Source organism: Sturnira hondurensis, unplaced genomic scaffold (assembly GCF_014824575.4).
Source record: "Sturnira hondurensis isolate 20B ecotype Veracruz unplaced genomic scaffold, ASM1482457v3 Scaffold0018097, whole genome shotgun sequence".
Taxonomy (NCBI): Eukaryota; Metazoa; Chordata; class Mammalia; order Chiroptera; family Phyllostomidae; genus Sturnira; species Sturnira hondurensis.
Genome location: NW_028090728.1, coordinates 2,288,418 through 2,311,977, shown reverse-complemented (window position 1 = coordinate 2,311,977; position 23,560 = coordinate 2,288,418). Strand labels below are relative to the sequence as shown.

Genomic DNA, 23,560 nt, shown 5'->3' with positions numbered 1-23,560 from the left:
GCTCTGCATGGGGAACACCTCGAGAACAGCCACACACTCACCTTGGTATCTGGGCCTCCCCATGTGGCATAGCAACTAGATAAAGAAGTAAATGAGTGGCATCTAAGGTGGATGTGAAGAGGAAAGGAGCCCAGAGACAATGGCCTTAGAATGGTGGAGATCCCTAACGACTGTGTGATTCCAATCTGTGTGCCAGGCACCGAGGTGAGTGCATGCCCTTAGACTGCAGAAATGAGCCATCTTTCACTAAGCACTCCCAAATGCCCATCTCCAGCATGGGCCACTACCCCCAGTTCCAGCCTCCTCTGTGCCAGCCCCCTTCAGAATCTTCAGTGGTGGGCACTGGGGCTTCACTGGCAAGTCAGTCTGCACTGCTGACCTCTGCACCCGCAGTCCGCTCCATCCCTGTATCCTTGACTCCTCCCTCACTTCCACGTCAGCACATTCATTGGTTCCCCCTTCTAAATATATTCAGTACCTGGTCATCTCTCACTGCCTCCTCTGCCATCATCCAAGTCAAAGCTGCCACCTCATACAACAGGATGACGGTAAGAACCTCCTAACGGATTCTCCGTTTCTGCCCTTGGTCCATTCCCAGCCAGGCCACTCTGCACATAGTAGCCAGAGTGATCTCTTTGAAATGAAAGTTAGACCATGCCTTAGCTCTGCTCAGATCATCCAAGGGATCCCTTCCCCCCACCCCACCCCCACCCACTGAGGTCAAGCCCAAGGTCCTGGTGCCTTTGTTGTCTGGGCCCAGACCTCTCTGACTTCCCCTCCTGGTACCCTCCTCCTCGCCCACTCCATTCCAGCCCCACTGACCTCCTTGCTATTTTTTTAAAAAAGATTCTATTTATTTATTTTTAGAGAGAGGGGAAAGGAGGGAGATAGGGAGGGAGAGAAACATCAAAGTGGGGCCGCCTCCTGCACACGCCCCACCAGGGCCCCAGCCCACAACCCAGGCATGCGCCCCACTCGGGAATCGAACCGGCAACCCTCCAGTTTGCAGGTCAGCACCCAATCCACTGAGCCACACCAGCCAGGGCCTCTTTGCTATTTTGAAACACACCAGACACCCTCAGTCCCAGGACTTCTGTGCTTGCTATTCCCTCTGGTATAATTCCCCCAAAGTTCTTCTCTGGTATAATCCTCACTCCTCACCCCCTCATTTCCTACACATCTTTGTTCGGTGCACCTTCTGTGAGGCTTTCCTTGATTATCCCATTTAAAATTGTTAATTCTCAGCCCTCTCCTGCCCTGTGCCCTGCTGCGACCTCAGGACGGATACCAGTGCCCAGCACAAGGTCACCACTCACAGCACATGTGCTGAATGAAAGCAGGAGCAACCTTAGGAGGCTAGTCCCCATTTTATATCTGACCAGGCTGTGACAGTGTCATAGTGCAAGCTCAGGGATACCTGAGTCCGGCTCCTCTCCTACCACTCCAGAAATGGTTTAAGATAACATGGTGACGGTAGGTTCCATTTTTATGGTGTGGACAGAGGGCAAACACAGGCTACTTGGGAAGAATTGGGACGAGAATGCAGCTGCAATGTAGACAGGGGCCCTAATGTGTCCAATGACAGAAAGGGGCCCAATGTGCCCTACGCCTCCGTCTTGGCCGGAAGTCAAGTGAAAGCCCACCCACTACAGAGCCCCTGGCTGCTCTGACCACAGGCGTACTTGCTCACAGCCTGCCTCCCTTTGTGGACATAGCAGCCTCTCTCTCTGATTGCTAGGCCCCAGTCCAGCAAAGCAAGAGGACATAGTCTCATGTCTGCGAAGGAAGGACAGAGGTCAGGAAGGAGAGGAGGGCAGAGGGGCTGCTCTGGCCAAAGAGACCAACGACCTCTGGGAACCAAGTAACCAAGCAACTTCATTTTCACTTGCAATTAAAAGCAGGTTATTAAAAGAGGGTGTCAGTGCTCTAACTATGCAATGCCACTGGGGAGGTGGAGGAGTGGGTAGGAAGAGGAAAGAGAATTAAGAGTGTCAGGTATTAAACGTCATCAGGTATTAAATGCCATCAGGTATTAAATGCCAAAACAAGCTAAAAACAAAACAAGAAGTACAATACCCAACACCCTTAAACCCAGACAGGCTTTGAGTTTCACCAGGAGCTTACAGCTTCCTACGGGGTTGGCAAGGTCACACGTACCCTTCATCTGTCTCATTGATGATGTCGCAGATCTCCATGTTCAGCGTCCAGTCCTCGCTCTGCAGGGAGCCATCTGTGGCCTTTTCTGTAAAGTCAGAGAAAAAACTGGTTGACATTTCTCTTGAACAAGGGGCCCTGGCAGGAAACAGGAGGGGACCAGAATCACCACATTCTCCCAAACTGATGGGCTGAGCCAACAGAGCAGTTCTGGGGGTTCTGCTTTCACAAGAGAACACCCAGCATGAGATCTGGGCCTGGAGGCCAATGTCATAACTCTGTCCTTCGTCCACCAAATACCAGACTGAAAAGCTCATGACAGGCCTATGCTATTAAAAATCACCCAAAGCTCTCTGTGCCTCCCATTCAACAGACAGCTGTGTCTTCCTGCGCAGCCAGGTAAAAGGAGTTGCGCCCCTGAGACAGGATAGTGAAGGTCAGATTGAACCGATTTGGCTGTATTGGGTGTCTGGTCACCAGGGCCGTCTTTTTTACTCTATCAAAAGTGGATACTGTCGCCATCCATGACCCTTTCATTGACCTCAACTACATGCTCTACACGTTCCAGCATGAGTCTACTCATGACAAATTCAAAGGCATAGTCAAGGCTGAGAATGGGAAGCTCGTCATCAATGGAAAGCCTATCTCTATCTTCCAGCAGCAAGACTGTGCCAACATCAAATGGGTGATGCCAGTGTGGAGTGTGCCACGGAGCTCAGGGATATCTTTACCACACACTCCTGCACCTTCGATGCCAGGGCTGGCATGGCCCACAATGATCACTTTGTCAAGTTCATTTCCTGGTATGACAATGAATTTGGCTACAGAACAGGGTGGTGGACCTTATGGTCCACATGGCCTCCCAGGGGTAAGAGCCCCCTGGACCACCAGCCCCAGAAAGAGGAAGAGAGGCCCTCAGCTGCTGGGGAATTCTTGCCCCAAATTGCCTCCAATACAATGAGAATCCCCTGTCTCCGCAGATTCCATCCCTGAAGAAGGGGAGGGGCTTAGGGAACCCTACCATATCAAGCACCATCAATAATGTTCACTGCACCCCGCCAAAAGAAAAAAAAATCCAAACAGGGAGAATGTTAAGTTTACTAGCCCACAGATTCTGGAGCCAAACTACCTGGATGTGAATACAAGTTCCACCACTTACTAGCTATGTGACTTGGGCAAACTACTTAACTTCTATGTGCCCAATTTCCTCATTTGTAAACTACCCCATATAGCTGTTATGATGATTCAAAGTAAAGCCCACCCCGGCCAGGCCGCCTGCTCAGTTGGTTGGAGCATCGTCCTGTACACCAAAAGGCTGCAAGTTGGATTCTGGTCAGGGCCTGTATGGGAGGCAACCAATCAATATTTCTCTCTCACATTGACGTCTCTCCTCCCCTTCCCACACCCCCAAATCAATAAACATATCCTCGGGTAAGGATTAATATGTGCGTGTGTAAGGCCCTTGGAATAGAGCCTAAGACAGAGTTGGGACTATTAGGTAGTTGCTATTATAATTTTAATAATCAACTTTAGTAGTTAAAAACTGTGTCTTGAACAAGAGGGAGATAGAGGGGCCACCATTTTTTTTTAAGATACTGCTAGGCATGGTGTTAGGTGTTTCATGTACAGTATTTTATTTTAGTCACAGAATGACTTCCTGGCCATTCAGTGGAAAAGGACAGTCTTTCCAACAAAAGGCGCTGGGAAAACTGGAAGTCCCACACCAAAGGGTGAAAATGGGCCTTCTTCCTATACCACAGGTAAGCATTAACTCAACATGGATAAAAGATGTAAACCTATAAGGTAAAACTCTCAGAAGAAAACATTTTAAAAAATGCTTTGTAACTTGGGATTTAATAATAATTTCATGGATATGACACCAAAAACACAAGCAACAGGAAAAAAATTAGATAAATTGGGCGACAAAAAAATAAAACCTTTTTGTGCATCAAAGGACACACAGAATAGAGCATTCAAGAGAGTAAAGAGGTAACTTATGGCATGTGAGAAAATATTTGCAAGTCCCATATAAGTAATTAATATCCATAATGTTTAAAGAACTTTCACACCTCAACAATAAAAACCTCAAGTAAAAAATGGGGAAAGGAGCCCTATCTGGTGTAGCTCAGTGGATTGAGCACAAGCCTGTGAAGCAAAGGGTCGTAGGTTTGATTCCCAGTCAGGGCACATGCCTGGGTTGCAGGCCATGCTCCCAGTAGGGGATGCATGAGAGGTAAACACACATTGATATTTTTCTCCCTCTCTTTCTCCCTCCCTTCCCTTCTCTCTAAAACACAAATAAATGAAAACGGGGAAAGGATCAGAACAGACATTTCTTCAAATTTAAATAGTCAACAAGTACATTAAAAAATGCTCAATAATGTCCAGGATTAGGAATATGTAAATCAAACCCACAATGAGATACCACCTCATACCCATTAGGACAGCTGCTATAAAAAACCCAGAATATAACAAGTGCTGGCAAGGATGTGGAGAAATCAGAACCTTGGCGCACTGTCGGTGGGAACATAAAATGAAGCAGCTGCTGTGGAAAGTAGTCTGGCAGATCCTCAACAAATTACAAAAAGAATTACCATTTGATCCAGCAGCTTCACTTCTGGGTTTGCACCCGAAAGAACTGAAGAAAGGGTCTCAAAGAGAGATCTGTACACCCAGACGCACGGCAGCATCCCTCACAACAGCCTGAGGGGGGAAGTTACCCTGGTGGCCACTAGTGAACAAAGTGACAAAACGTGGTGTGTACACACCATGGAATATTGTTCAGCCTTAATAAGAAAATTCTGACATATGCTACATGGATGAACTCTGAGGACATTGTGCTAAGTGAAATTAACCAAACAGAAAAAAAAACCAAACACTGTAAAGAAGGAAACAAGGTTCAAGAAGGGTGGGTCCTTGGCCAGTATTGCAGAACCGAACCGAACACTGAATCCCAGTAAATGAACAGAAGTGCTGACCCTCAGGGTGAGCTGTGGTACCGTTACTTCAGCCCAGGCCTGTCTATCCCTGAAGCCCAGGCGCTTGCCTGATGCTAAGCCACATGCCAGCAAAGGCAGGGTTCAGATACAAAGTTGGTATCTTAGATGAAGTCTAAACCTGCCCCACCCTAATTGTATGACTCATGAGAGGAATACCATCACCACCATTTTAACAAAAGCTTTACACAACCCACACTGATACTCAAAGAATAAAAGAGATGAGCTCTGTCCAAGCTGGGAGCATCCATGTTTCACTAGATGCAGCTCTGGAGAAGTGATACTTGTTTTTTACATAACATATTAGGACCCACACATCCAAACAAAGGCTGTACTTACAGTGACAACACACTCCAAAAATACTGCTATTGCTCAAAATATTCATGCAACAGCCTTCATTCTGGATTAAAAGGCCTCACTGTTTTAATTTTGACCAAGAAAGCTGTATCACCAACTTTTCACCCTCTTTATTTACTGCCCTTGGCACCCAAGTACTCTTTACCCCCTGAAGAAGCAAACCTACCCGTGAAGAGTGAGAACTTTCCCTGGACAAATGCCACAGAGCAACAGATGGGGCAGGGTGCAGAGGATGCTCCAAGATCAGCAGGACCTGTAAGCAAAGTCCACAGACAGTGCCAGTCTGGCAGAGACAGAGACAGTGTTTGCTGCCTGCCCACAAGAGGAGGGAAGTGTGTGTGCAGGGACAGAAAGAAAGAGAGAAAGAGAGACAGAGAGAGAGAGAGAGAGAGGACAAGGACTCCTTGGAGCCTGCTCAGAGCCAGGCAGGCCCCAGGGGTCTCCTCACCTTCCCTGCCTGTGGCATGCCTCTGGGAAAGAGGCCCCCTCACAAACCTGCAAGTGCTGCCAGGGGACCTCCAGGGGAAATTAGAGCCATGGTGGGTACAGCCAGGGTAAGAAGGGTTGGGGAGGGGCAGATACCCAGGAAGAATGGATGAAAGCACTATGGAGTCTAGTGAACAAAAGCCTGAGGGCAGGGGCTACAGGGGCAGCAGGAGGCAGCAGCAGGAGGCAGCACCCAGCAAGGCCATAGATGCTCGGACCAGCATGCTTCACCCAGAGGCAGGAGAGGCCCCAGACAGCAGTCTGGAGGCTGCAGCAAAGGCCCCTGGCCTCTTGTGGGCAGGGAGGAGGGTGCATAAAATGATCTGTGCCTGCAGCCCTGCTCTTCTTGCTGGTCTCTGAACAGCCCTCTCCTTCCCGGCTCCCACTCCCAGGTGTGACTCACACCCACAGCCACATGCAGCAGAGGACTGTCTGCAGCCATGGACCTGGCAGCCTCCTCAGAAGAGGGCCAATCCTAATAAAGTACCTCTGCCTGCTGGCCAGGGCTTGCTACCCTTCTCAGACAGCAAGGGGAGAGGCCAGCTGGCCAAAGAGTCATCCTGCACTCATCATCTGTCCCTGTCATAGCAAGGGCAATAGCACCATACTCTCACGGGAAAGAAAGTATCGAGGCTGCACTTTGGTAGGGCCACAAGGGACACTGTCTTAGGAGGTTAATAGAGGAAATATTAAATCAATGAAATCTCATTTCCAAGTTCAGTTTAGCAGCAGAATCCATTAACCTTATATTCACCCCCTCCCTTCCAGCTAAGAATACCGAGAAGAGGTTCAAAGGCATAATAACTCATCCTCACAGTCAGTGTATTCTATTCAATTACTGGGATTCAGCATTTTCAAGCTACAAGATATAAACTTGTTTTGATTATGAAGAACCAACCCCAAAAGAATGCTTTTCTTTTCGTTTTGTTTGAGATGCCACACAGACTCAGCCAGGGGTACCTGGTTCTGCTAAAACAGCCAATGGGGAGCAGTGCTGACGCAGGCCCTCACAGCAACTCTTACTCTTCTCTCCTCACACAAACACCCCCAGCCGCCATGGGAGTAAAGCTGTGTTTGATTGCCTCTGGAACTGCAGCCACTCAGTGTGGGCTCCCCCACTCCATCCTGCCCTAGGCCAGAGGAAGCGAAGTTCAACCTCATTTCTTTGGTCACGTGAATTGTCAAAACCTGAAACAAATCCTGCTGCAACAGCAGAAACACAATGCTCCAGGAAGCAAGGAGGCAAGTCATTCCTACCAGCCAGCCATCGGGTGGGATGAAGATCAAAACACCGATGACCATGGTTGCAAAGCAGTGATCTCTCATAGGTCTTGGTGATACGCTGACAGCCAGGAGCTAGGCAGGGCTGGTCTGGGCAGGGCAGGGCAGGGCTGAGCAGAGCCAGGCAGGGTAGGGTAGAGCAGGGCTTGGCAGGGAGACATACCACTCCCATTAAACATTCAGAGCGAAAGAATATGTCATCCTGATTCTGTTCCCATGACATTTTCTCTACTCAGAAAACACTGCCTCCCTCTTGGTGCAGGCCAGAGGCCAGGGATGCCCTGCAGCCTCAGCACTGCAATTGTCAGTGCTTCCTGGGGCTCAGCTTCCCTGCCACCACCCTCCCCCGCACCGCCCCCCACCATGTAGTCTGAAGTCCACAGCAGTCCTGAGGGGAGGAGCCTCACAGTCCAGGGACTTGGTTTCTTGGCTGCTGCTTTCCATACTTTGATGTTAAATATAGTGACTTCCGAAGCAGCCAGCACCAGAAGGTAAAAGAGAGCGAAAACCAGCTCTTTTACCCAAGAGCTGGTTTTTGCATTTAGCAACATCCTTTTGGTGAGAATAGAGGAAAATCAGCCAAATTATCTGCTTCTCTACCCATCGAGGGTATGGGCAGGAGCCCAGAGGTGGCAGCACAAAGGAACAGCACTCAGAGTTCTTTGTGCCAGGTGTGGAGAAAGGAAAGAAGGGGTTTGGATGAGCAGGAAGCTCAGCTTGTATCACGGGCTGATAATATGAGATGAACCTTCTGGATTACTGTATGCTAGTCAGGCAGGCTGGCAACTGCCAGTCAGGTAGAAAAATCAACCTTGACATCCTACCAAAAAATCATTACTGTCTACTGCTTCAGATTCCTGACAAGCTTCATGAATGTTAATGCAGACCCCACCCCGCTTCCACTGGGAAGTTAAAAGAATGAATTCCAAATACACATCCCTAACTTTGCAGGCTGTCTTTTCTTATGGCAGCTGTCCCCACTCCTCCATCGCCCCTACAAGAAGGAAGAAAGAACGGCCAGAAGGAGGTGCACAAACTGCCATTTACCAGCCTGCAGACCACTGCGAGGCAGTTTTCTCTGGAACTTTAAGGCAAAAGGAAACTCCAGGGTCCTCGTGCCATTTACTCAAGGTTGCAGGACCTGAGATGTGCCACGGACTGTCCTCAGAGCTGCAGAGAGGCATCAGACATGGGGTGGGCCAGCCTGGAGCAGAGGACAACCATGGCACTCTGGGCGGCTTTGACAGCTGTGCCCTTGTGCCACAGAGCTGAGAAGGAACTCATGGCAACTCCACCACACACACTGTAACATGCCTCTTTAGGCAGAGCACACAGGACAAGAGAAGACAGAATAAACCAGCCGGAGACTGTGTGAAGTTCAAGAGGGGTCTACTAAACTTCTGTCCTTCACTCCCAGCTAGAGAGAGCACCAGGGAAAGCAAGATATAGAGCAGTGGTTCCCAAACTTGGCTGTAGGTTACAATCCCCTGGAAGCCTTTAAAAATATTCTTGCCTGTATCCACCCCATGCCTTCCAATCAGTACCTGTGAGGTCCAAGGCCCAGATACTGATGTGCTCTAAGAGCTCCCCACATGGTTCAATGTGCAGCTGGGCTGAGAACCCTACTTCAGAGCAAGGAAGGTCAACAGTCATCCAGCCAAATGGACTGCAGAACTGCCTAGTGCTGAGTGCTGGGAACACAGGGGAGGGTAAGACAGACCTTGCTCCAGTCCTGCTGGGGCTCACAGCCCAGAGCGGGTCAGGAGAGGAGCAAATGATCCTGGTTCCAGTTCTGACTTTGCCAATGATGATCCCAAGCTCCTCAGCTATTTAGTCCCTTTTCCTCTCTGGGCCCTAGGTTTCCTACCAAACCTAGGGCTGAGCGGTAATCATTTGGGCTGAGATAACAGCCCAGATGATCTCCGATCCTCACTCATCCCTTCCAGCTCCCCTACCACACTCTGATAGGATGTTGGCCTGTGTATACTTTTCTTCTTGTGGGTAATTTTGTGGTAAAACATACATGACCAAAAATTTACCATTTTAAGGTAAGCATCCAACTTCATTCTTTTGCATGTGAATATCCAGCTTTTGTTGAAAAGCACCATTTGTTGAAAAGGCTGTCCTTTCTCTCTTGAATGGTTTTGGAACCCTTGTGGAAAATCAGTTGATTATATATGGGAGGGTTTATTTCCAAAGTCTTTATTCTATTCCACTGGTTGATATGTCTATCCTTGTGCCAGCACCACAGTGTTGTAATTATTTTAAGTTTCAAACTTTTCTATTGATTTGAGAGAGAGAAAGAGATCATTTGTTGCTGCACTTTATTTACAGATTCATTGGTTGACTCTTGTCTGTGCCCTGACCAGGTATGGAACCTGCGACCTTGGTGTATCAGGACAACACTCTAACCAGCTGAGCTACCTGGCCAGGGCTAAGTTTTGAAATCAGGAACTATGAGTCCTCCAACTTTGTCCTTTTTTCTCAAGGTTGTTTTGGCTGTTTGGGCACTCTTGAGTTTCCATATGGATTTTAGGATGGCTTTTTTTTTTTTTAATTTCTGCAAAGAAAAATGTTGGATTTTGATTGGGATTAAATTGAGTCTATAAATCACTTTGGGTAGTAGTATCACCTTAAAAATATTAAGTCTTTTAATCCATGAACATGAGCTGTCTTTCCATTTATTTATGTCTTCTTTAATTTCTTTCAGCAGTGTGTTGTAGCTTCCCCGTGTATAAGCCTTTGCCTCCTTGATTAATTCCTAGGGATTTTGTTCTTTTACATACTATTGCAAATGAAATTGTTTTCTTAATTTCCTTTTTGGATTGTTCATTGTTAGTGTATAGAAACAGCTGATTTTTAGTGCCGATTTTGTATTCTTGCAACTTTGCTGGATTTATTAGTTCTAAAAGTCTTTTTTTCCATGAAATGTTTAGGGTTTTCTACATATAAGGTCATGTCACCTACAGAGATAATTTTACTTCTTCCTATCCCATTGGGATGCTTTTTATTTCTTTTTCCTCCTTAATTGCTCTGGGCAGGACTTTTAAATTTATTTATTTAATTATTGTTCAAGTACAGTTTTCTGTCTTTTACTCCCATCCCAGCCTACCCCGCCCCCTGTGCTCCCCCCTCCCTCCCATTTCCAACCGCCTTAGTTGTTGTCCATGAGTCCTTTATACTAGTTCCTGTAAATCCTTCCCCTTTTTCCCCTGAAATTCCCTCCCCTCTCCCCTCTGGTCGCTGACTCCCTGTTTTCTATTTCAGTGTCTTTGTTTTTATTTTGCTTGCTTGTTTGTTTTGTTGTTTAGCTTCCTGTTAAAGGTGAGATCATATGGTATTTGTCTTTCACCACCTGCCTTATTTCACTCAGCATAATGCTTTCCAGTCCCATCCATGATGTTGCAAAGAATAGGAGCTCTTTCTTTCTTTCTGCTGCACAGAATTCCATTGTGTATACCATAATTTTTTGATCCATTCATTTACTGATGGGCACCTAGGTTGCTTCCAGCTCTTTCTTGGCTATTGTAAATTGTGCTGCTAGGAACACTGGGGTGCATAGGTTCTTTTGGATTGGTGTTTCAGGGTTCTTAGGATATAATCCCAGCAGTGGAATTGCTGGGTCAAAAGGCAGGTCCATTTTTAGTTTTCTGAGAAAATTCCATACTGTTTTCCATAATGGTTGTACCAGTCTGCAATCCCACCAACAGTGAACTAGGGTCCCCTTTTCCCCACAACTTCTCCAACATTTGTTGTTTGTTGCTTTGTTTATGATGGCCATTCTTACCAGTGTAAAGTGGTATCTCATTGTGATTTTAATTTGCATCTCTCTGATAGCTAGTGATATTGAGCATCTTTTCATGTGTCTCTGGATCCTCTGTATGTCCTCCTTGGAGAACTGTCTGTTCAAGTCCTTTGCCCACTTTTTAATTGGGTTGCTCATCTTCTTTGAGTGGAGTCGTGTGAGTTCTTTGTATATTTTGGAGATTAAACCTTTGTCTGAGGTATCATTGGCAAATATGTTTTCCCATACAGTTGGTTGTCTTTTTATTTTAATGCTGTCTTCTTTAGCCATGCAGAAGCTTTCTATTTTGGTATGATCACATTTGTTTATTCTTTCCTTTATATTCCTTGCTCTAGGGGACATATTAGTAAAAATGTTGCTGTGTGAAATATCCGAGATTTTCCTGCCAATGTTCTCCTCTAGGACTTTAATGGTGTCACGGCTTATATTTAAGTCTTTTATCCACCTTGAATTTATTTTGGTGTATAGTGTAAGTTGGTGCTCAAGTTTCATTTTTTTTGCATGTAGCTGGTTCCAGTTCTCCCAACACCATTTGCTGAAGAGGCTATTTTTGCTTCATTTTATGTTACTGCCCCCTTTGTCAAATATTGACTGTAGAGATTTGGGTTTATTTCTGGGCTCTCTGTTCTGTTCCATCGGTCTATGTGCCTGCTTTTATGCCAGTACCAGGCTGTTTTGATTACAGTGGCCTTGTAATACAGTTTGATATCAGGTATTGTGATGCCTCCTACTTTGTCCTTCTTTCTCAAAATTGCAGCTGCTATTGAAGGTCGTTTATGGTTCCATATAAATTTTTGAAGCATTTGTTCTATGTCTGTGAAATATGCCATTGGTACTTTAATAGGTATTGCATTGAATCTGTAAGTTGCTTTGGGAGTATGGACATTTTGATGATGTTAATTCTTCCAATCCATGAACACGGTATATGTTTCCATTTGTTTGTGTCTTCTTTGATTTCTTTCTTCAGTGTTGTGTAGTTTTCTGCATACAGGTCTTTTACCTCCTTGGTTAGGTTTATTCCCAGATATTTTATTTTTGTTTTTGCTATATCGAATGGGATTTTTTTCTTGATTTCTGCTTCTGCCAATTCATTGTTAGTATACAAAAATGCCTTTGATTTCTGGATATTGACTTTGTATCCCGCTGTTTTGCCAAATTCATTTATTAGTTCGAGCAGTTTTTTGGTAGAGTTTATAGGATTTTCCATGTACACTATCATGTCATCTGCAAACAATGATAGTTTTGTTTCCTCCTTTGCAATTTGGATGCCTTTTATTTCCTTTTCTTGTCTGATCGCTGTGGCTAAAACTTCTAATACTATATTGAATAGAAGTGGTGAAAGTGGACAACCTTGTCTTGTTCCTGATCTTAGTGAAAAAGCTTTTAGTTTTTGCCCATTGAGTATGATGTTGGCTGTAGGTCTTTCATATATGGCCTTTATTATATTGTGGAATGCTCCCTCTATTCCCAGTTTTCTGAGTACCTTTATCATAAATGGGTGTTGTACCTTATCAAAAGCTTTATCCCCATCTATTGATATGATCATGTGGTTTTTGTCTTTGCTTTTGTTTATGTGATGTATTACATTTACTGCTTTGCGAATACTGAACCATCCTTGCATCCCTGGGATGAATCCCACTTGGTCATGGTGTATGATCTTTTTAATGTATTGCTGGATGTGATTTGCCAATATTTTATTGAGGATTTTAGCATCTATGTTCATCAGCGATATTGGCCTGAAGTTTTCTTTTAGGTAGGACTTTCAATCTTGTGCCAAATAGAAGTGAGGAAAGCAGGCTTCCTTGGGCTTATGTACACTTTTACACAATCCGACCACCCTCTGGAAAAGTAGGCAAAGCTGAAGGAAAGGCCCACCTGAGTCCTCATTCCACAGAAAAGCAAATTATTTGCTGAAGGACCAAAGAAGCAAGCGCATCAGTGTCTGGAAGACTCTGTAAGTCAAGGGACCTTGGCTCTCTGCTTCTAGCCCTGAGGACAGCATCTCAAGACTTCTGTGGTCAGAAAGCCTACACTGCAGCCTGCCTGCCCATGCTCAGCTCCAACCCTCTCTCTTCTCCAGAGCCTCCTCCAATGCTTCCCCAAGAGATCTTCTGACAGGCTCTAGCACCTGGAAGCATCATCCATGCAAGAACTGGGCTTTCTACACAGTGCTAATGCTGTTCTGAAAGGTTCCTCCAATCTCACTGGTTTAGCAAGACATGAGTAGATTCTGTATCTAAACCTGAAGATGCATGAAGGGAGGATGTCTTCATTTCCTCACAAGGGCCCAAACTTTTGATGACAAGAGTCCTTTATAAATGAAATGATGAGTGAGGCCCTGGGATGACAGGCACTGCACAGTGTGGGGAGATCAGAGTTAGGCTCCCAGTCATCCCTGCATTCCCCTTTGGACGCAGGAGCAGGAGAAATGGCATCATAGTAGAGTGTAAGCAGGGGGTTGAACTCAGACTGTGGTGTGAGTCTTAGTTCTGTCAATTGTTGTGTAACACCAGGGCAGTAACTTGACCTTTCCAAGCTTTCTGCCATCTGTAAAATGTGCTTATTATAGCACTTTTCCCACATAGTTGTTCTGAGAGTAAACTACATAACACATACAGAGCACCTGACAAAGCCCCAGACACAGAGTAACGGTCCGCCACACTGTGGTCAGTGGTCATCATGACTACTTTTACGACCGCTCTTCTCAAAGGGATTCTGCCTGCACTCCCCTTGCACCCTGCAATTACCATGTCTCCACTGCCACCTACAGGTAAGCGGCCATCCACAAGCCATGCCCAGCAGACTCAGTGCCCTTGGATCCTGCAAATATCTCCAGCCTTTCTGATTTCTGGTTTTCTGAGCCAGGAGCACTCCATACCCAGAAGAAGCACCAGGGGCAGCTCCCATTCCAGAAGGAAGCCCCCAAACAACCTGGCCCACCCTCAAGATGAAGAAACAGCCACAGCACAATTTCCTGGAATTCAAATATTAAAACTCTGAGAGGCCTCAGAGACCATCTGGTAAAGGAGATTCCACATGAGTTACTCAAAACAGACGTCACATTCCCCAGATCTCTAGAAATGTGGGGGGCGCAGGGGCACAGTGCTGCTACTGGCTCCCCACTGGCAGCGTCCATGACCTCCAAGCTACCACTGACCCACTGTTCTCAAGTCTTCAAGAAAATAGCACTCATTTCCTTCAAACACACACACAGACACAAAGAAGCAGGGAGAGAATCAAAACCAATTTTGCCGAGCCGAATACTCGGTCTGGGTCAAGTTCTTCACATGCATTATCCTATGTAACCCTCTTCCCCACTCCAGAGAGGTTATCCATCTCCTAATAGATGAAGAAAACAAAGCCCAGATTGTTGACTGACAGTGTACAGCTGGTAAGTAGCAGCACTGCCAACCACATGACCCAGGTTTTCCTAGTAGACTTGGCCTTGGACCCCAAACAGAGGGTGGGAGTGCGGCAAAAACCACCCTTGCCTCAAGAGCAGATTGGGAAAGGGTTCCTACATGCAGCTTACCCTCATGATTTTGCAGGTGAAGGCTAAAACCCTGGGGCAAGAAGTGTAAAGGATGGCCCTGATGAAGGGTCGGGTTCAATTAGCTGCTGGGTTAGCCTTTTTACCTTGTTCTTTCTTTATCAATAAACTTTTAATTTTGGAGTAATTTTAGAATTACTGGGAAGTTGCAAAGATTATATAAAGGGTCCCCATATGCTCTTCTCCCAGTTTCTGTTAATGTCAATGTCTTACATAACCAATGTTCATTTGTCCAAATAAAAAATGAACAGGTAAGGCCACCCAAAGGCTTCCCAGTTCACTTGTCCAAATAAAAAATGAACATTAGCACAGTACTGTTCACTAAACTCCAGACTGGATTAGGAATGTTCCAATTTTCCTACTAATGCCCATTTTTGTCCAGGAGCCAATCCGGATGGCACACTGCATTTAGTGTCTCACCTTGTAAATCTTCTCTTTTCTTTCAAGACCAGCAAACTCACAAAATCACTGCGAACTTAGCCTCCTGTCTGGAGCACTCCGTTCTGAAGGGCAGCTCCTCTGAGCTCGAGATCCCACACCAGGCCTAATTAGGACATCACACCCTCCCACGCCCGGAACAAAGGAGCCCTTCAGACCAGGCAGACAACAGAGAAAAGGGAAGCTTGTTGGCACACAGGCCAGAGGCTGCTGACCCAAGCTCTTTTTTAACTGGAATTCCCTTGAGGAGAATGCACAGATTTAAAATGCATCTGGGGTGTGTTCCCTACAAGCAGAGCTACTGGTTTGATGTATTTCCATCCTTGTATTTAACAGAGTATTACCTGTGGAGCACCCAAGAGTGTGAGAGAGGAGTTGGGGGGAGACACTGATTTAGGGCTGGGGTGACAATGGGCCACTGGGGGAGAGGGACCCCTGCAGGGCCAGCCTGCCCAGGGGCTGCTCTCTAACGGCCAGGTGGGCCAGGCAGGCCAGGCGGGTGAGCCATTGGGAAGATAAAAGGTCCCCTGGAAGCTGGTGCTCTGGTTAGAACTGCATTGAAGCTCAGAAGATATGCTGCCAATTGCTTCCTTTCCAGAGCTCTTTCTGGGGACTGTTCACCTGGCCCCTGTGCACTCTGAGGGAGAGGAGATGGCCAGCCACTTTCACCGTGCACTGCCTGCACCCAGGCCCTGTTCCAGCTGCTCCTGACTGCAGAGATGTACCTGCTCAGAGAAGACTTGAGCGTCCTGAGGGCGGGGGAACAGGTAAGGCCACCCAAAGGCTTCCCATTTCAACTTAAAAACTTTAACTGAGAGGCCTCACCCTGCTAGGCACCCTACGAGGATGGGACAGAAAAAGCAAGCAAGATGGATGGCCTACCAATAAGAAGGTCACCAGGCAGGACACCTGCAAACAAGCAGCCCGTACCCAATGCAAGGAGCATTAGAATAGGAGTGTATGAAAGAAAGAAAGGCTCACATGCCAGGAGATGACCAAGGAATAGCTAATCATGCTGAAGAGGGGAGAGGAAGGTTCTGTGAAAGCTGAAGGAAGGACCTGGCGAAATGAAAGAGCAGGAATCTGGAAGAGAGGGAGGTAGCAGGAACAGGCTGAGCAGAGATCTAAAGGCCTGCCAGGACTGGAAGGAAACGCTGGGCTGTGGAGAAGGAGAGGAGGCCAGCTGGGGAGAGCACTTTCATTTTCTAGGAATCTGCTTTCCGCAGGGGTCAGGGGGAGGGGCTTCCCAAAAGAACCAACAGGTCACTCTGGGACTGGCATGGGGCTGTGCTGGAATGCACCGCACAGAGACACAGGTAGGGAGCAGGATCAGGTTGGTCACAACTGCTCAGAGAAGGGGGGGCAGGGCAGCACTTGGTCAAAGGCATAGTTTTGAATTTAATACGCTAGGGTCATTTCTGGGTCATTTGATTCTGGGCAAATTTCTTCACCTCTGAACTTCAGTTTAGTCATCTATAAAATGGGCAAAAAGAGTCATACCAATGAATTAGTAAGATAAAACACAAAGCGAGGAACCTGGCACTCAGTGAGCACGCAATAAATACAAACTCCAACTCTTCACGCATGTATCAAGAGGACAGTCCCTCAGGGAAGACCACAGGCACACAGGCAAGGCCAGAGGATAGGCAGTGGCCTCTGAGGCACTCACAGCAGTCCCTAAGCAGGGGGAAGAGGCCACCCCAAGCAAGCCCTCCTTAGAGCACAAGCAGGCTGGACCAGGACAGGGTGTTCTTCTGTTGACCAGTCCCTCAGAGTAGCAGCCAGTCCAAAAGGACAGTCCCCTTTCTGCCTCAGAGCATGACAATGAAACTCCAAGCCTGGAGAAAACCTCCCTAAAGGTACCCAGGGCTCATGCCTGTCATGCTTAGAAAAGCCACAGAGCTCTGACGAGATGAGCAAAGAGCTGTCCTTTGGAACTAAGCAAAAAGAAACACTCTCCCTGCTACCAGCAGAGCCTCCGCAGCGCTCTGGGCATCTGTGGGGAGCAGCCAGGAACAACCCATCACAGTGAGGCTCAAATACGAGCTGATTGTCCCTATGCCTAGAGGCTTCCTCCTAGGAAGAACAGCAGCTAATGATGAAAACACCCATATTAAGACAACAAAGTCAAACCCTTATTTTAAATTAACACCTTTAAAAGAATAATACCCACCGCTGGAAAGGTTACAGTAAAACCATTAGATGGGGCAAGGGACTCAAGGCCATGGCTCTTACTAACTGCTATTCTTGCTAAATGTTAAAATGTAGAACAGTATTTTACAGACCAGCTTTAACTGGATGCACCTGACAACCCAACACAACTGACTGCAAAGAAGAAATCAACATATAACTGACCAAATAGTATGTACAAGCAGTGGCTAAGCCTCCCTTCCCCGAGACACAGCTTTGACTGTGACCCCTGTCCTTTACTTGCTGCAAGTAAATAAAGCTACCTTGCAACAGCCAGGTCTCCTTGAATGGGACCCCCCAGGGCGAACCCCTCGAGGTTAGTAACAAATCTGGTAACACAGAGGAAACTCTTCTAGATGGACACCCTCTTGGCCTGGTGTGCACGCTTGGTGAGTCAATGGGCAACTTGTCAGGACATTACTAGCCTGTGTTTCCATTGGATAGAGCATCTGCTCTATAGGGAACTCCCATTTGGTGCTAAATCTTTAATTATACATGTATTTAGAATAGGTTGTATATTTTTGGTAAAGAAGGTATGGAAAAGAGAGGTATACTTTTGCAGAAGGAAAAAATAAAACATGTTTTTAAATAACGAAATATATAAAGGACATGTGTTTTATTGATAAAGAAAAAGGAAAAATAATTATGCCCTAGAATAAAATGATTGTTTTTAAAACGAGGAGAGAAAAGATAGGACAAAAGGGGAAAGATATATGTAAGTTACAGACCCTCAGTGCATATTGCAAAAGGTGTGTATGCATTGCACAAGGTTCACTGAGAAGGGATCTTAAGATGTATGTATCTGAACTCTAATCTTTTAAAAAGTCTTTTGTTATTTACAGACAATTACTGTTTTACTCTGATGCTTTTACAAAAATGTTTCTACGAAGATGTTTCATCTTCAGAGAGATTCATGGAGAAGACTCTTGACACTCTAAAATACAAAAATCCATGTGTAACTACATTTAAAGGTGTTAACTCTTACTTAGATGTTTAACTCCTGGTGGAGTCTCAGCTCCACACCAAGAGGAGTCCCCACAACATCTGGCTGTGAAAAGCAGCAAGGATTCCATTCAGCTGAGACTGAGGGCTGCTATAGATCCAGACATCCTCTTAAAGGACCTCGCACAGACTCACTCATTCACAAACAGTTGCCCTAAACTTCAGAGAAGGGACAGCTACTTGAAAAGTGCCAGGGATATATGTGGAAGAACTAAGTTGGATGGCTGGAGGGGCAGCTCTCTCCTGAGCTGAAGTGCTGGCAGGTGCCCTGTTTCTTTGTTGAGTTCTGCCCCCACACAGCCTGACATCAACTCTGAGTCTCCATCAGCCTGGTACCACCACCCTCACCTAGCCCTGGTGATTCTCTCGGTACCCACCCCACAACATTCACACACGCAGCCTGAATTCCCTTAAGAGTCTAATCCCAAGTGGCTGGCTTGAGCCTAGGCTGTGGACTTTCCTAAAATCCCCAAACAGTGGCGGGCCTCAGTAGGCTCTGTACCTCTTGCTAAATGGCCCCAAGCCTGGCACTAGTGGCAGCTAGCTGGCTTTGGTTCACAGCATAGTCACTCCCAGGTGCCTCCAAGCTCGGCACAGACACCTCCCAGCCACGGATCACTTGGCAGCTCTTACCAAGGGACCCCAGGCTGGACACAGACAGTGGCTGACCTTGGCCTGAACCAAAGTCCCTCCCAGGAGGCCCAAACCAACACACCTGTGTGCTCAGATTCAGATCACACTACAGCACCACCTAATTAGTGCCACAAATGACAGACCCAAAAGGTGAACCTGGCACGCACCAGAATCCTACTAAGCCAGTCCCACTCTATGGATCTGCCCCTGCACAAGAGCTGGTCTGCTGTAGTCATGACCAGTGCTCATGGCCAATCGGCTTGAGGGTCAATCCCCCCCACCAATGTGCCAACAGTGGTCGAGGCTCAAGAACAACAGGAGTGTACACACAACCCACAAGGGACACCCCTGGAGCACCCGGCTCAGTTGAACAGGGAGAGTGCACCACTAGGCCCCCAAAGGACACCTATATAAGGCCACTCTGTCAAGACAAAAGATGTAGCAGCTCTACCTAATACACAGAAACAAACACAGGGAAGCAGCCAAAATGAGGGGACTAAAAACATGTCTCAAATAAAAGAACAAGACTCCATAAAAAGAGCTAAACAAAATAGAGACAAGTAATCTACCAAATGCAGAGTTCAAAACACTGGTTATAAAGATGCTCAATAAACTCAGGGGAAAGTATAAATGATCTCAGTGAGAACTTCCACAGAGACAGGAAACATAAAAAAAACTTGTCAGAAATGAAGAATATAATAACTGGAATGAAGAATACATTAGAGCCCTGGCTGGTATAGCTCAGTGGGTTGAGTGTGAGCTGCGAACCAAAGGGTCACTGGTTTGATTCCCAGCTGGGGCACATGCCTGGGTTGTGGGCCAGGTCCCCAGAATGGGGCATGCAAGAAGCAACCACACACTATTATTTCTCTCTTTCTATTCCCCTTCCTCTCTCTCTAAAAATAAATAAATAAAAATCTTTTAAAAAAAAAGAATACATTAGATGGAATCAACAGCAAATTAGATGATACAGAGGGTTAAATCAGTGATTTGAAAGACAAGGTATCAGAAAATACTCAATCTGGACCTGCAAAAAGAAAAAAGAATTTTTTTCTAGAGAGAGGGGAAAGGAAGGAGAGAGAGACGGGAAAGGAAGGAGAAAGAAAGGGAAACATCAATGTGCGGTTGCCTCTTGTGCACCCCCTACTGGGGGCCTGGCCCACAACCCGCGCTTATGCCCTGACTGGGAATCGAACTGGTGACTCTTTCGTTTGCAGGCCGGCACTCAATCCACTGAGCCACATGAGCCAGGGCAGAAAAAATAATTTTTTAAAATGAGGATAGTTTAAAGGACATCTGGGACAACATCAAACATAACAACATTCACATATTAGAGGTACTAGAAGAGAAGAAAGAGAACAAGAACTAATAAAAGAAAACTTCCATAGCATGGTGAAGGAAACAGACATACAAATCCAGGAAGTACAGAGCATCCCAAACAAAATGAACCCAGAGAGTTATAATTAAAACACCAAAGATTAAAGACAAAAAGAGAATTTTAATAGCAGCAAGAGAAAAGCAGTTAGTTACCTACAAGGGAGCTCCCAAAAGATTGTCAGCTGATTTCTCAACAGACTTTGTTGAGAAAGTCTGTCCTTTGTTTGTCCTTTCATGTCAGAAGAGACTGACATGAAATATTCAAAGTGATAAAAAGCAAGGACCTATAACCAAGATTATTCTACCCAATAAAACTATCTTTTAGAATTGAAGGAGAAATAAAGACCTTCCCAGACAATAAAAAGTTAAAGGAGTTCATCAACACCAAACCAGGATTATAAGAAATGTTAAAGTCTTCTTTAAAAAGAAGGAAAGGATCAAATCTATGAAAAAGAAAATATCACAAAGAAAAAAATTCTCACTGACAAAGGCAAACACATAATAAAAGCAGTGTATCAACCAACACTAAAGCTAGTACAAAGGTTAAAAGGCAAAAGTAATTACAACAGTAAACCAAAGGATACACAGACACATACACACACACAACACAAAAGGAAAAAATAATGACAAAACATAAGCTTGGAGGGGGTGAGTAAAAATGTTAGTGATTTTAGAATGGTAGTGATTTTTTATTGATATACAAGCAATACAGAGAAAGAAATCCAGACACAGTTACCAGTAACATCTAAGACAGGGGTGTCAAACTTATTTTCGCTAGGGGCCACATCAGCTTGGCAGTTGCCTTCAAAGGGCCAAATGTAATTTCAACTCCTTAACAGTTAAAGGGTAGTTACATTTATACAGTCCTAAAATTATTTTGGCCCTTTGAAGGCTACTGTGAGGCTGATGTGGCCCCCGGTGAAAATGAATTTGACACCGCTGATAAGAGAAGCAAGAATTCATTACGTAGTACTAACTCTCATTGAAGCCTTTTCTGTGCCCAGTTCTGAGACAGGCATCATGAGGAACAGGCCCTCATGGAGGTTGAATCCCAGCCTGGCGACCATTGCACGGCCCGTAAAGAATCAATGGGTCCAGGCACTGGTCACCAATGTCTGTGAATGTCACAAGGAGAAAGACAACTGGACATGATGTCCCTCTGAGAGATATCACCTCTAAAGTGATCTTGTCCAGAAAGTAAAGGTGAACTTGATCAGACCACAAACCCAACTTCCAGTTTATATGAACTACAGAGAACAGAGGAACATGTGAACATGTTAAATGATATCATGGAGATACAATCAGCAAAATCCAGACTATGGGAAACTGTATAGGACAAATGACCTTGTTTCTCCAGCAAATAAACTGCAATGAAATAAATATGGAGGAGGGGCCTATAGATTGAAAGACACATAAGGGAAATATCAACTGATTTGTAATGCTGGACCTTATTAGATCCTATTCAAATGAACAAAACTCTAAAAATATATAATATTATGAAACAACTAGAAATTTAAATACTAACGGAATACATACTATTAGGGACTTATTGATGATGTTTTAAGTACAATAATATTATAGTTGTTTTTTAAAATGAATTCATTTTCTATTAGACATACACATTGAAATACATGGCTGAAAAAATATGATTTGGGAAATTTACTTCAAAATAATATAAGACAGAAGAGGGAATAGGTAGACATACTGACAAAATGTAATAGGCCATGAGTTGATAATTGTTGAAGATGCATAAAGGGTAAGTGGAGGTTTGTTACAGTATTTTCTCTATTTTTGTATATGTTTAAAATGTTCCCTAACATAAAATTTAAAAAAGTAAACCCAGATTTACAGACTGACATATTCAATATTCTCAGAGAAAAGTTGAAGTAAAAACTATAGGGCACAGATTGTAAGTGTAACAGACATTTAGGTGAGGGAGGTATTCAGACTCAATAAACATTTATCGAGTCTACCCAGTAGTGTGACCCCTGCACCTCAAGTTCTTCCTGTATAAAATGGGGGTGTTAAGAAGTCTGCTTCATCTGATTGTTACTAAGAGGAGATAAACTTATACATAACAAGCATTTAGAATAGTGTCTGGCCTGAAGCAAAGGTACTCAATAAGTGATAGCTTTAAATAACTGTATACACTGTATAGTTGAGCAAACGGGGGCTCAGAAAAGTAAGGTAGCTTATCCAAAAGGTCTTGCTATCAGAAGAGGTGGAGCCTGAATTTCAGAAGCAGCCCTCTGCCTTAGGTGGGGCTCCATGCCATGGGCACAGGAGCCCTGGGACTATTGGAGAGCGAGGAGAATGAAGGCTTAGGAAAGAAATGAGCTGTGGCCCTTTGACCAAAGAATAGGAGTAAGGTAAGGCAGAAAGGAGTAAGGAAGAATACCATTCAAGACCCTCAGAAATGCCATTCCAAGGAAGGTCAGGGTGAATTCTTCTAATTAAAGACTGGTCTCCATAGCTGTCATTGGGGTGACCTCACTAATTCAAATGAAGAGCCACAGGGTTTCAGAGGGAACAATTTCAACTCTGCTTTCCATATTAAGGAATCTGGATGACCACCCAAAGCTTTAGTTAGTTTCATTTGTGGGTCAGGCTCATGAATTATTTTTTTGGATGGATCCCAAAGAAGCCAGGCTACTCCCCCACAGCAACTAAGTGATGGGTTTTGCAATCCCACCAAAAAGGGAGACATTTTCACAGAGCTTGCAAATCAGACCTGTAAGATCTGTGTCACTGGGATGCTCAACCTCCCCCTTAAATCTGTTCTAGTGTTTTATTTAGGGAAACTATGAAGATGGCTCTCCAGACACGATACCAGAATATGCCTACAGCCACAGAAGAAACCATTTTCCAGTCAACAGTAGACAAAGATCACTTCAGTAAAGAGCCCTCTAGATTTGCTGTCACTGCTCCCATCAGTGCTTGCCTAGCACCTTGGGCTTGGGGAGCTATGGCCCCTGGAATTCCTGTTCAAGCCTGGGGATTCTGAGGTACACATGACAGAGGGGGCACTGCTGATGAGCACGTTCCGGAGGCCTTTTGTGGCACTGTGAGAAGAGGACTGGTCCTGGCCTACACCTGCCATTCAAATCCTTGCTCTGCCCTTCAGTGGCCACAGGCAACCAACTTGGCTTCCTTGTTTACAAAGAACGGTGACAGAGAAGCTCACTGTACTGTGAAAATGGAGCGTGTGAGAAGCCAGACAAAGGGTGGACTACGTATATGGCTACACTGAGTCCCACTAAGCCAGAACCAGATCAGACTTTCAGAAAAGGG

General features: G+C 45.4%; 1 protein-coding gene across 12 annotated transcripts in view; it reads right to left on the bottom strand.

Annotated features, from left to right (window-relative positions):
* The window catches only part of TOM1L2 (target of myb1 like 2 membrane trafficking protein), a 119,830-nt gene that overhangs the window by 58,218 nt on the left and 38,052 nt on the right, over window positions 1–23,560 (bottom strand). For all 12 annotated transcript variants that reach the window (XM_037068747.1, XM_037068749.1, XM_037068750.1 and 9 more), the window contains exon 2: window positions 2,158–2,242. In XM_037068747.1, coding sequence (XP_036924642.1) covers window positions 2,158–2,242 — 85 coding nt within the window. The remainder of the gene's footprint in view (window positions 1–2,157; window positions 2,243–23,560) is intronic.